A 14,507-nucleotide genomic window follows, 5' to 3' on the forward strand; every position below is an offset into this window, starting at 1 on the left:
AGCCAAGACATAGAAGCAACCTAAGTGTCCATCAACGGATGAGTAAAGAAAATGTGGTATATATTTACTATGGAATATTATCCAGCTTAGAAAAAGGGTGAAATCTTGCAACATGGATTGACCTTGAAGGTGTGATGCTAAGTGAAATAAGTCAGACAGAGAGATACTGAGAACACCCTGGTAGCTGCCAGAGGCAGGGGGTGGGAGAAATGTGGGGTCAAAAGGTATAGACTTCCAGTTCAAAAATAAATTAAGTCCTGGAGATGTAGTGCAGTGTGGTGAATATAGTTAAGAATACTGTATTGTAATTTGAAATTTGCTAAGAGAGTAAATCTTAAAAGTTCTCATCATAAGGAAAAAATTGTAACTGTTAACTAGACATATTGTGATCATTTCACAACATATACATACATCAAATCATTATGTTGCATACATGAAACTAATATGTTATATGTCAATTATATCTCAATTTTTTAAAAAGTTTTTCTTCTCAAACATTTTATTAACTCAAACAGCTCATAAATATTGGGCATATTTTACTTAAGTAATTACAATAAAGTTTTTTCATATGCCATTATACATAGTATTAACATTTAATTCTCATTTTGTCTTACAGGTATAAAGGGTCAAGTTTTTGATCAAAAGGGAAATCCATTACCCAATGTAATTGTAGAAGTCCAAGACAGAAAACATATCTGCCCCTATAAAACCAACAAATTTGGAGAGTATTACCTCCTTCTCTTGCCTGGCTCATATACGTTAAATGTAAGTACACAGTTCTAGTTATTGGTATTAAAATACTATAAAATTCACAATACTTACCCTAGAAGGAATATAAAATATGTCTGGCAAGTCCAAAAGTAGTACATGAGGACAAAGGAATAGACAACATCAGACTTGCCTGTGGCCGGGACTGAGAGAGGTGAGCATGATAGGAACAAACCAAAAAAAACTTGTTTTTTTCCCAACTGGCAGTTAATATTTTTAATAAAGGCTAAATCCTATTTCTTATGATACTTTTTATGATAAAAAAGAAAAGAAACCTCATTAATAATAATTAAACAATGTAGCTAGAGTACTTGCAAGCTTTATGAAATACCATTTTAATGCCCATTTCATGAGACATCATTTCTGCTATTAAAAAATAGATTTGGCCTGGCCAGTGTTGCTCAATGGTTGAGCGTTGACCCATGAACTAGGAGGTTGGTTGATTCCCCATCAGGGCTCATGCCTGGGTTGTGGGCTCCATCCCCAGCAGGGGGTATGTAGGAAGCAGCCAGTCAATAATTCTCTCTCATCAATCCAGGAACACACTTTCTTCCATTACTGTTCTCTCTCTCTCTCTCTCTCTCTCTCTCTCTCTCTCTCTCTTCCTCTCTGAAATCAATGAAAATATACTTTAAAAAATATATTTGGATACAATTTCCTTAGGATTCATTATAAGTAAAATTTGAGGCACAAAATTTAGCACTATATTAAGCGATAGACATATTTTGCAGACCTTTCAAAAACAAATGATAAGTTTTCCAACCAATGCAAGTAAAAGTTCAGGTTTTCATTTCAATTTAAGATGCACGTTTCTGAGTCATTTCTTCCTGGTAGGAAGCATGCACTGGTTTGAGCCCAGGTAAGCTTATGTAAATGAACTAAATGAATAAGTGTCTGATTTAGTTGTCCAGATTGTGTCTCTTATTCTTTGATGATATGACTTTCCTCTAAAAAATTCAAGATTCTCCACTTTGCTTAGTGGGTCTAATGTCAAGCGTAGCAGTTGTTCTGAGCAGAGCTACTCCTAGGAGAAGGTAGTCTGTTCTGTAGGAAAAACTGGCTTTGCATTTCATTATTTCATCTTTAGGACATAATAAAGGCATGGCTTTCAGTTTATAAAACTATAGAATTCAGAGCCTCCCTGCTCCACAGGTTATTCCTACAGTGCCCAGCAGCGGAGCTCATCAATTGCTAATCCTTTTAAGAATCTCTCCTTCTACTGAGTGGCTAGAGCTGGAAACCTCAACTCACTGTGACTCTTTGTATAAAAAAGGCGCTTTATTTTCCTGTCATGTGCTGTGACATTTCCATTCTATGGGGGGAGGGGGTTTCCTTGTAGTGAATCTAAATTACTTTTATGTAATCCCATAAGTAAGCCACACCTTTACAGAATAGTTATGAATAGTTCATTTCCAGTTAGACCAATACAGTACGTGTTGGCTTTACCTACTAGTTCTAGGACAAGATTGCAAGGCTAGACTTTGGAAATGGAAATGAATGGCTAAAATACATACTAACTAATGGTTATGTAAATGTCCCATTCTTCTCTCTCTTCACCATATATATTAAAAGCATCTCTCCGTGGACATGATCTATAATTAGTTTAGCATTTGTTTTATTTTTCCTGATCATTTCCAACAACAACAACAAAAAGTCTAGCTAAAGATCCAGACACATGAACAAACCCAGGTAAAATTAAAGCTTTATAAGGAAACAGTAAACTTGTTAGCACTTAGATCAGCTGCAAGGAAATGGAATAAATTAAGAAAATAACCCCACTTACAAAGGATCTTGATACCCAATCAGGATATTAAGTACAGACTTGGGACAAGAGAAACAGCTCTTTACCTTTAATCTCCATGAAAATGATGGGGCAGGATCAGTCCACCGCTTCCTGCTGCTGACTGACACCTCATGATGAAGGACCTGTCTGTATTTCACTTTGTAATTCTTGGCAACAGCATTAACAACTATGGTCCATAGCAACAGACATTGGGTAACTCTTTCAATGAGCAGAACTGAAGTGGTTACTAGCCTGGGAGGCCCGGCAGGTTGTTCTATGTGTTTCATAAAGGCAGCATTTGAGTGGTGGATATTAGTGTTTGCACCACAAAACATCTGAAATCACTCAAATAATTGTTTCTTGTTTCTTCTCAGGTTACAGTCCCTGGACAAGAGCCACACCTCACAAAGGTGATTATCCCAAAAAAAACCCAGGACTTCAGTGCTCTTAAAAAGGATATTGTATTTCCACTCAGAGGGCAATTGGATTCTACCCTAGTATCAAATCCTTCATGTCCTATGATTCCTCTGTACAGTATTTTGCCAAGCCACTCAACCGCAACAAAGCCTAGCCTGTTTTTACTCTTAGTGACTCTTTTTCACATATTGTTCAAATAAAGCAAAATGTGAAACTCAACCCCATCACCACCTGGAATCAGGGATTACACATGCCAGGTTACTGCAAACTAACTCCCTCTGTGAGACAACTGGCCAAACGCCACCGTCCTTCCCTAAGAAGACAAATGGTTAAATCCTGTAACGAGAAATGTGTGGTGATAATGAAAGAAATGATTTAGTTTTGATGATGAATAGAAGACACCCACCTATCAAGTACTGCCCACTTACACTTCATTTTAAAGTCATCTTAGAAATTTGTAAGAAGTTAAACTTGAGGAGCAAAAATGAAGCTCCTGCAAGAAGAAGAAGAAAAAAAAGAAGCTAATTCTGGATACAGAGAGACAGATGAATATAAGCAATGAACATGAACATTTATTGAACACCTATCATATACAAGACCTTGCTATGAGTGCTATATATGAAGAGATAGTGCCATATATCGTTAGTTCTCAGGACAGGGAAAAATGATAACAAGACTGGGAATATTTTGCTTTGCAAATGCTCTAAGGAAATATGAGAGAAAATAGGCAGCCATGTCTCAGTGGCCCCAGAAAATATGGGCCTAATAGGATGATAAGGTGTTGCTTACAGAGTCCCAAAAATATGGTCATTTAAGTGTCCCTGCCGTTCTGCACCTGGATGCCACAGTCCTGTCATGCTGATAACCCCCAAATGTGTAATTCTAGCCTCTTGCCTGAGCTTCAGACTCACATCCAACTGCCCACTGGATATATATCCACCTGGATGTGAACAGAGGTACCTCAAACTCATGCGAAAATGGAACATACTTTTCTCCCTAGAGCTGCTCTTCCTCCTGTATCCTGTCTCAATTCCTGGTACCACCAAACCTGGGAGTTCTCCTTGATACTTCTTCCTCCTCTGTCATCCCATATATTCCATCAATCACTAAAGACTATAATTATCGATTCTACCCTCCCTCCAGGACTACTAACACTGCCAAGTTCCGGCCGTCACAGCTCACCTGCACCACTGCAACAGCTGTACCGTCAGCTTCCTCCTCTTCAGATCCATCCTCCACATGGCACTGGGGAAGGGGGTCTCTTTGAAACAAAAGCCAACAACCTACTGACACCTAATGTCCTGCTGTGTCCCGGTGCCTGGAATGCCATTCTGACCCACTTTTTCTTTCTTCCTCCTTCTTTTACAACTCGGTTCAGGCATCGACTCCTCCAGGAAGCCTTTGCTGACCATCATTCCATTCCTTTCCATCTCACCTCCTCCCAGTCAATCTGGGAACCCTCCTCTTTGCTCCCCAAATAGAACAGGTTACCTCTACTATTGGATTTACAACACTGTGTTATCATCTTCTACTTCCAGGTACGAGTTTTCTCTAGTAGAGTGAGCTCTTTGGGACCGAGGGGCTAATTTGTTTGAAAAATGCATTTTTATATCCTCAGAGAACATATTAGAAATTGAATGAATGAACAAAGGTTTCCAGCAATCTGCTACTCCCAGTCTCTCCCAGAAACTGTATAGGGCTTTGAGTTAAACTAGATCCCATGCTTTGGCGATTTCTGGTTCCTAGTAATGCTGACAGAAGAGTGTTTTCATGTATGTATCAAGAAATAAATTCAAATACGGTGCTTTTACTGGACTTTGCATTTATCCTAAGCTTCATAGTAAAAGTATGTTACCTATTAACTCTAAGGCTACCTTTTTTATTATTGGAAAACAAAATTTTTATCATTAGTACTCAATATGAAGCATTTATTCTCCACTATAATGACAGTTAACCTAACTTAAAACATTATATAAGGGGAAGTATCAAACAGAAAATGAAACTATACTTGGCTTGGAACATGGTGAATGCTTGAGAACCATACATGAATGGGAGATACATGGGCATTTAGGACCTATTCTTGTGCCAAGCTTATTCTGTCTATACAAAATCATACATGTTTAATATAAACAAAATTTATAATCTTTTACTCACTTCTTTAAAATCTGGCAATAACCTAAATATCTTGATCATTTTTATTTAAATAAACCATAACTTATTATACTTGAAAGCATATGTTAATATATTACAGAAACTGATTTGGTATATTACATATAAAAGTATATGAAATTTGGCTTGATTTGCCATTAAGCCCTAAAGAATTTTTCAAGCGGGCATTCTGAGTTCTAACTTTTCCTTTCCCAAGACAGCAAATTTTTTGCCTTTTTAATCTTATTTTTTACTCTTTTATTGTTAATTTTTAAATTAAATTTATTAGGGTAACATTGATTAACAAAATTATGGTAGCAATTTTTGAAGAAACATGAACCAAAATCTGAATTGGTTCATGAGCCATAATGTTAAGGAAATGTTTTTAAAATCAGAAATTTTATCAGAATCAAAATTATTTAGAGATGAGCAAAACAATTAAAATAATCTCCAAGCCAAATCCAAGCCAAACCTGAACTTAATTCTGAGCAGGTTTGGGGTACATATTTTCAGCAATGCCCTACGGTTTGCCGCAAGAGTTAGTTAGTATAGCTACACCCTCCACTAATCCAGTAAAGTGTCCAAGAGGAGAAACAACTATGGAATTCCGAACAGATCCCCACATCTCCCTGCAGAACAGCTTCCCTACTGTTCCCACCCTCCTACACTCCTCAGGTTCTAACTTCAAATATAACTCCTTTCATAGAGAAACCGATATGGTAAAGGTTTTCAAGATAGAAGAAAAGATAGCAGGTGGCAGTAAAATGATACTTAGGTGGGAGCCCCGGGTGCAAGCCCACCCCGCACTCAGTTTCCTTACCTGTAAAATGGGGGCCTCCGCCTGCCTGATTCTGTGACTGTCGGAAGCGGCAGTGTAAGAAGCGGCAGTGTGAGAGCCGCACTGGTGCTGTCTTTGGTGCTTGCCCAGGTGGAGGAAGGATAATTAACACGCAAGTGGTCAATATTTTGAAGGCTGTGTAACTTATCCAGGACCAAGTCTTTTGCCTCAGATACAAACAGAATTGGTCTGAAAACAAATGAAACATCGGTTAGCTAGAATGATCATTTAATTACACTTAAGGAAACTTGCATGAAGTAACAGTTTTTCTGATGTAGGTACTCGAATTATGTAAACATGAGCGAGTCTTTAAAGAAATGTTGCTAAATCCCTGCAGGTAAGTGTCAGTGTTAATTTTGGTGCCTCATTTACCACATTCAGACTTGAGTTGTTGGATGTACTTGATGTTTTGTTCCAGAAGCAATTTTGCGTGTTGTACCTGTAGAAAGTAAAAATATCTGGCATTTGATTGGAAAAAGCGTTTCCTTGGAAATCCAGAAAAATGAGCCTAGCATATTGTCTCACAGCAACAGGATAAGTTGCTCCCTGAGAAGTTTTTGATTCTTATTGTACACAGTGAAAACACAGTTAATGCCTATTTTATGACAGATCCCTTATACCTTCCTCATGACTTTAGATTGGGAGAGAGGGAGAAAATGGTTAAAGAGAAACAAAAAAGTTAATAACACCTAAAAGAGAAGTTTGGGGAAAGTCTAACTTGATTATATACTTTATGTCACCAACAAGCAGGTATTGTACTGTATTACTTACAAACTTTTATTATGCTTTAGCATATTAACTATTCCACAGTCTTTTATAGATATCTCTAAATGATTTTTGAAGTTTTCTCAGTGACTTTCTAATTAAGAACTTTAAGTGTACAAATTAAGAATGTAAACTTTTATTGGGTATTGGCCATGACTACCTCTGAACTCAGTAAATCTAAAATGTATCTTATTCTCAATAAATTAATATTCATGTAAACCATGGATGCTGTTTCTTTCCATTACATTACTTTGAAAACAAATACTTACACAAGTGTAACAAAGTCCACATACTAGAGAACTGATTACCACTGAATAAAGACTGGTAAAGACCAGATTTAATGACCCTTTATGAAGCAATACTATAACTCTTCGAAGCCCAGGTAGTTCTTTCATAACTTTATGATATACTAGAAGCCTAGTGCATGAAATTCGTGCACAGGTAGGGTCCCTAGGCCTGGTCGGCAATCAGGGCCGATCTGTGGGGCAACCATTTGGGTGATTGGGGGCGGGCCCCCTACTGGCACCTGCCTTGGCCAGCCTGGCACCACCCACTGCCGCCACTGCTCACCTCCCTCTCTGGTGCAATTGGGGCGGGGGGGTGGGGATATGCTGGCACCCACCTTGGCTGGCCTGGGGCCTGCGGGCTGGGGGCAGCTCCTGCATTGAGCACCTGCCCCCTGGTGGTCAGTGTACATCATAGTGACCAGTTGTTCTGCCATTCGGTTGATTTGCATATTAGGCTTTTATTATACAGGATACTCATCCTAATGTTATATTCCAAATTAATTTGTACCATGGGGTAGATAATGAAAAGTGTGCCTTCTGGTAAAAACAAAACAAAACAACTGCAAAATTCACAGGAATGTAGTTAAAAGGTCTGAGAAATCATACAACAAAGAAAAAGGATTTCCCAAACACACTTAGCCACAGAACCATTCATACATAATTTAGCCCAGTACCATCACTTTGAGCTTACTTTCTAGATTTCCAAACACACTTCGGGAAATGCTGACATAGAAAGAAGTCTTTAGTCCTAATTGATAAATAAATAAATAAATGTCCTAAATAATAAAGTACTTTCGAAACACAGAGCATACTTATAACTTGCCTCCTACAGGAATTGGAAAATAGCCCTTACCCTATGTCCATGCAACCCAATACAAATTTCTAGTCACAGAGAAATTGGGCTTGAGTATGTCTGCCCTCGGAAACATGCTAAAAAAAGTTAAGTTTAAATGAGAAAAGGCCAGTAGGAAACAGCTAATTTACAGGTCCCAATTTTTAAAAGTGATAACCCTTTCAATTTAGAAAATAAATTGGGAACAGTTTTCTTATTTCCAAAAGAGAATTCATTTGCAGAAATTTCCTGGTATATTTTAGATAGACTTCAATGTTTAAATTTGCAACTCAGAGCATCCATTACTTCCTATCCCGACTCCACCCCCAAAAACAAGGCACAATCTTTTTCAAAATGTTTCAAGACCATGTTTTTATTTATTTTTAATTTATTGTTGAAAGTATTACAGATGTCCTCCTTATTTCCCCTCCTCTCCACCCTCACGCCCAGGCTTTCACCACACTGTTGTCTGTGTCCATGGGCTATGCATATAAGTGTATAAATTCTTTGATTAATCTCTCCCTCACCCACCCCCACCTTCCCTCAGACTCATCAATCTGTTCCATGCTCTTATGTCTCTGCATCTACTTTGTTCATCACTTTATTTTGTTCATTAGATTCTACGTATGAGTGAGATCATGTGATACTTGTCTTTCTCTTGGCTTAGTCCACTTAGCATAATAATCTCCAGGTCCCGTTACAGTTCAGTGGTTCTCAACCTGTGGGTCGCGACCCTTTTGGCGGTCGAATGACCCTTTCACAGGGGTCATCTAAGACCATCCTGCATATCAGATATTTACATTACAATTCATAACAGTAGCAACATTACAGTTATGAAGTAGCAACGGAAATAATTTTAGGGCTGGTGTCACAACATGAGGAACTGTATTTAAAGGGCCAGAAGGTTGAGAACCACTGCTTTACACTATCTCAAAAGGTAAGAAATCCATCTTTTTTATTGCTGCATAGTATTCCATGGTGTAAATGTACCACAGCTTTTTTATCCACTCATCTACTATGGGCACTTGGGCTATTTCCAGATCTTAGCTATTGTAAATTGCCCTACTATGAACATAGGGGTGCATATATTCTTTTTTGTTGTTGTTTTTGTTTTAAGAACTTTTATGTACATATAAACGTCTATTTAAATGTTGAAAAATGAGTTTTGCACTTAAGAAAAAACATACCTCTAGAACTTCGAGTTGGCTGTTGAAAATCATCATAGTACATCATCTCAACTGTCTACAAGAAGCTTTTTTTTTCTTTTTTTTTATTGATTAAGGTATTACATATGTGTCCTTATCCCCCCATTGCCCCTCCCAACCCCATATATTCTTTCTGATTGGTGTTTCAGGTTTCCTAGGATATATGCCTAGAAGCAGGATCACTGGGTCATAATTAAAATGCCAAGGGCTAAAGACAAAAAGAGAATTTTAAAAGCAGCAAGAGAAAAAGAGTTAGTTACCTACAAGGGAGCACCCATACAAATGTCGGCTGATTTCTCAACAGAAACTTTGCAGGCCAGAATGGAGTGGTAAGAAATATTCAAACTGATGAATAGTAAGTACCTACAACCAAGATTACTCTACCCAGCAAAGCTCTCATTTAGAATTGAGGGTCAGATAAAGAGCTTCACAGACAAGAAAAAGTTAAAGAAGTTCATCACCACCAAATATGAAATGTTTGAAGGGTATTCTTTAAGAGGAAGAAGAAAAGATAAAAAATGTGACCAATAAAATGGCAACAAATACATATCTATCAACAATTGAATCTAAAAATCAAATAAACAGGAAATTTAATGAACAAAATAAACTGGTGAATAAAAAAGAATCAGAGGCATGAAAGCATAGAACAGACTGACGAATCTCAGAGGAGAGGGGACTGCAGGTGGGCAGGGGATGTGTGTGGGAAGAGGTTAATCAAAGACCTTATCTATGGACACAGACAGTAGGGTGGTGAAGGCCTGGGGTGGGGTGGGAACCAAGTGAAGGGGGCAATTGGGGGGAAAATGGGAGATATCTGTAATACTATCAACAATAAAGATTTAAAATTGAAAAGAAAGCCGAAACCGGTTTGGCTCAGTGGATTCCGGTCGAGGGCATGTGCCTGGGTTGCGGGCACATCCCCAGTGGGAGATGTGCGGGAGGCAGCTGATCGGTGTTTCTCTCTCGTCGATGTTTCTAACTCTCTATATCTCTCTCTCCCTTCCTCTCTGTAAAAAATCAATAAAATATATTTTTTAAAAAAAATTGAAAAGAAAAAAGAAAAGGTGTCCCAATTGTTACAAATCTGACACCATACTAATTTTTAAAGATTACTGTTTCCAGCCGGTGTGGCTTCATGGTTGAGCTTTGACCCATGAACCAGGAGGTCACAGTTCAATTCCCCAGCAGGGCACATGCCTGGGTTGCAGGCTCGATCCCCAGTAGGGGCTGTGCAGGAGGCAGCCAATCAATGATTGATCATTGATGTTTCTATCTCTTCCTCTCTGAAATCAATCTACACTAATAAAAGAGAAAGATACAAATTGACCATACCTTCATGACACCCATGAGCCAGTCAGGAGTGAGTATGCAAATTAACCCAACAAAGGTGGCAGGTTAATTTACATACACAGGCGCCAAGTGGCCAGGGATGGGGCAGGACACTTGTGTCACTGCCATGGTGACGACACAGGCATTCCACACCGCCCCAGCCACTCCAGGCCTCTGGGCAGCGTGGGAAGGCAGAAAGGTGGCTCCAGGCCAGAGCCAAGGCAGAAAGGTGTCTCTGGGCCAGAGCAAAGGCAAAGCCAGCAGCCAGGGGAAAGAAGGCCCATTCTTGCACGAATCTTCGTGCATCGGGCCTCTAGTAAAAATATATTTAAAAAATAAAGATCACAGTTTCTTTATTTTTAGGAATTTTTGTAAACTGCCTCTTTTCCTAGTATAAACTAGGAAAAACTGCTTAGTGGCTTTCCTTGCCAATCAGTATCCTTTACTGAATGCCTACTGTCACACAATGCATAGACTAGGCACCTGAGGAAAGGTGACATGAAAGGATGTCACATTCATCTGCTGTGGGAGAGTACAAAGAAACACATCAGCGAATGTGAAGAGCACTGAGTTGAAACAATGCAGGAAAAAAGGGTTAACTCAGCTGAGTTTTGGAAGTAGTAGTCATGAATGGATGCGATGAAATTAAACAACTGTGATTTATTGGAAGTCCTTAATACCTGCCAGACCCCATCCTAGGCTTTATTATGCACTACTGTCTCTAATTCTGAGGGCACTGAGCAAGTAGCAGAAGTGCTATTAGAACTTAGCTCTTCCCACTCTACAGAATGAAAATTAAAACTCTTGGGAGAGTCAGGATGCAAATGAACTTTGTTGCACTAAAAACGGTGAGATTATGGTGAAAAGAAAGCACCTGTTTCATAGAGCTCTAGAAGTCTAAAATGACCAGGCAGAACATTTGAGATAATACCCAACAGGCAATGAAATTAATGATTTTTCCCCCATAAATGAACAAAAAAATGGGGGAGGCCAAAGGAAGTGAAGTCAATTTAGGCAGATATTACTGTATTCTTGAAAAAAGGCCTAATTTGGGGGTGGCCTGGTTTCGGGTGTGAATAAAAAACACACAAGAGTACTAAAATTGAGCCAAAAAATGAATGAAATTCACCTAACATGACAGTAATGGAAAAATTGAACAATTATTATGGTTCTCTTATCCCAAATAGCATTATTCTAACTATTTTTAAAGATATCATTCCAAGTACATTACCTACATGGTGTTTTCTACCTGGCTGTACCTTCACACTGCTCTTGTCCTATTTTCTGTTGGTTTTTATTAGATTCTGTTTATACTCCATTTTACAATTTAACATATTCAACACTTCTGAGTACTGATGCTTTTAGATATTTATTCTTTTAAAGCAGTGGTTCTCAACCTTCCTAATGCCGCGACCCTTTAATACAGTTCCTCATGTTGGGGTGACCCCCAATTTCATTGTTACAAATTGAACATAATTAAAGCATAGTGATTAATCACAAAACAATATGTAATTATATATGTGTTTTCCGATGGTCTTAGGAGACCCCTGTGAAAGGATTGTTCGACCCCCAAAGGGGTCGCAAACCACAGGTTGAGAACTGCTGTTTTAAAGCATCACTTGTAAATGTCAAAAAAAATCCCTATTATATATAATTGAAAGTTGGCAAATATCCTAAACAATATAACCACAATCTAAATAACTGATATTTTTTAAGCTGAAATTTTTGTAAATATTAAAGCAAAATTCAATTCAGAATCTAACCAATCAGAAAGTGTGACTATAAACCTCTCACAATATACCACATATCTTGCAATTATCGTCACAAACCTACACACTAATCAGTGTCTTTGGAACCCTTATGAAAAATAAAAATCTAAACCAAATGATACCAGCCTGGCCAAAGTAGCTCAGTGGTTGATTGTCACCCTATGAACCACATCACGGTTCGATTCCGGGTCAGGGCACATGCCTAGGTTTTGGGCTCCATCCCCAGTGTGGGGCATGCAGGAGTCAGTTGATGATTCTCTCTCATCATTGTTGTTTCTCTCTCTTCCTCTCTGAAATCAATAAAAATATTATTAAAAATAATTAAAATAAACTAAATGATGCCAACAGCTAATCCTGGCCTGGCTTTGGGGCCCACTGTGTCTGTTATAATGCCAACTTCAGGACTCAAGTCCTAGTGCTTTTATTCATTCAATAAATTTTTGGGGAGAGAACGAGATGGCGGCATAGGTAAACACCTGTACTTGCTGCCTCTCACAATCACATCAAAATTACAACTAAAAGACAGAACAACTATCATCTAGAACCACAGGAAAGCTGGCTGAGTGGAAGTACTACAACCAGAGAGATAAAGAAGAAAGCACATTGAGACTGGTAGGAGGTTCAGAGGCACGGAACGAGCTGGCACCCAGGTGTGCTGCTTTTTTAATTGGGAGGGAGATACAAGTTCCAGCTTGTTCTGAACTCCAGTTCCAGGTGAGACTTTGGGGGACCCAGACACATACAGGGAGAAACTGGACTAAATGGCATCAGGGCATGAACATGAGATGCACCTTTCTTTCAGATGAAGGTGCTCTCAGTGGTCATTGTTCCTGTGCTGGGACCTCTCCGGTACAGGGCTGACTGGCAATCATTGCTGTTTGCTCCACCTTGGTGATTCCAAGACCCTGCTCCACCCAACTTACAACCCCACCCAAGCTGTATGCAGCGGCTTTTGCATATGAATGGGAAAGAGAGAAAAATGTGAGAGAGAAACATTGGTTTTATTCCACCCCTACATGGAATTGAACCTGCAACGTAGGTATGTTTCCTAACCGGGAATCGAACCCACAACTTTTTGATGTATAGGACAATGCTCCTGGCCAGGGCTGGTGGTTTCTTGAAGTCAGTCATTTTCTTTCTGTCTCGATGTGGCTTCTTCTGTAAGTTATAAGACTTCTGCACAGTTGATTATTCAGGTTGATCTTTCTATATTTCGGTTGTAATTGCAGTTTGGTACTGGGAGGTGAATGTGGTTAACATCCACCTAGTCTGCCACCATCTTGAATCTCTAAAGTATGTTTTTAAAAGATCAGACACTTCTCATTTAAAAGAAAGTGGAAATTATTATTAAAATGAGGGCCAAGGGTAAAGAATGAGCTATATATCCAATTAAAATTACATTAAAACTTAAATATAAAATATAAACAGAAGTGAAATGTTCCCTCTCTCAAAGTAGGGAAATTACACAACACAAAATAAATTTACATGTACTATGATAATTTCTTCTTCTTTTTTTTCAGTTAGGAGTCTTTATTACATGCAGGCTCAGAGGGAGGTGTCTTCCAAAGACATAGAGAAAGTTTTCCTTATTTATACCTTTGGAGCTCTTTGTCCACAGATTTTACAAAGAGCTCTGTGTACATTATTTTTGCAGACAGTTTGTAATCTTAGATACATAATGAACAAACACTTGGCATAAGCATATGGGAATTATTATCAGTATTTGCCTATTACGTTAGACAGCTAGCTTGCAAGGTCAGACAGTTAAGTTTTTATCTTTTCTATTATTCAAACTAAAACAGTTATTTTACGAGAACCAAGATGGCAGCACAGGAAAGCTGGCTGAGTGGAAGTTCTACAACTAGAAGGAAAGAAAAAAGCGCATTTAGACTGGGTAGGAAGTGCAGAGGCGCCAAGAGCAGAGCCTAACCTAACAAACTGCAGCTGGGTCAGAGAGCTCCAAAACTTCCAAACTCCAAACAAAGAGGATAAATCTGCAGATCTTGCTGTAGCTCCTGCTGGGTGGACCTACCCAGCAGCTGACTTTGCACCTCCTTGGAGATCCAGTTTAGACTGGAGGAAGTGCAGAGGCGCCAAGAGCAGAGCCTAACCTAACAAACTGCAGCTGGGTCAGAGAGCTCCAAAACTTCCAAACTCCAAACAAAGAGGATAAATCTGCAGATCTTGCTGTAGCTCCTGCTGGGTGGGGATACCCAGCAGCTGACTTTGCACCTCCTTGGAGATCCAGGAGCCAGTGTACCCAGTGGTCAGATACCAGATTTCAACTCCTCACATCCATAAGTGACACGCAAGAGGCAGACTCAGTGATCACCAAAGCCCCACTGAAGCAAGTCCTGCCCCATAAG

General features: G+C 39.0%; 1 protein-coding gene across 1 annotated transcript in view; it reads left to right on the plus strand.

The window, feature by feature from the left end:
• Positions 1–5,518, plus strand: part of CPM (carboxypeptidase M) — a 70,323-nt gene extending 64,805 nt beyond the window's left edge. The window contains exons 7-8 of the mRNA XM_015566544.1: positions 617–765; positions 2,926–5,518. Coding sequence (XP_015422030.1) covers positions 617–765; positions 2,926–3,168 — 392 coding nt within the window. The 3' untranslated portion in view covers positions 3,169–5,518. The remainder of the gene's footprint in view (positions 1–616; positions 766–2,925) is intronic.
• The last annotated feature ends 8,989 nt before the right edge of the window (positions 5,519–14,507 follow it).

The sequence above is a fragment of the Myotis davidii genome, unplaced genomic scaffold (assembly GCF_000327345.1).
Source record: "Myotis davidii unplaced genomic scaffold, ASM32734v1 scaffold982, whole genome shotgun sequence".
NCBI classification, from domain to species: domain Eukaryota; kingdom Metazoa; phylum Chordata; class Mammalia; order Chiroptera; family Vespertilionidae; genus Myotis; species Myotis davidii.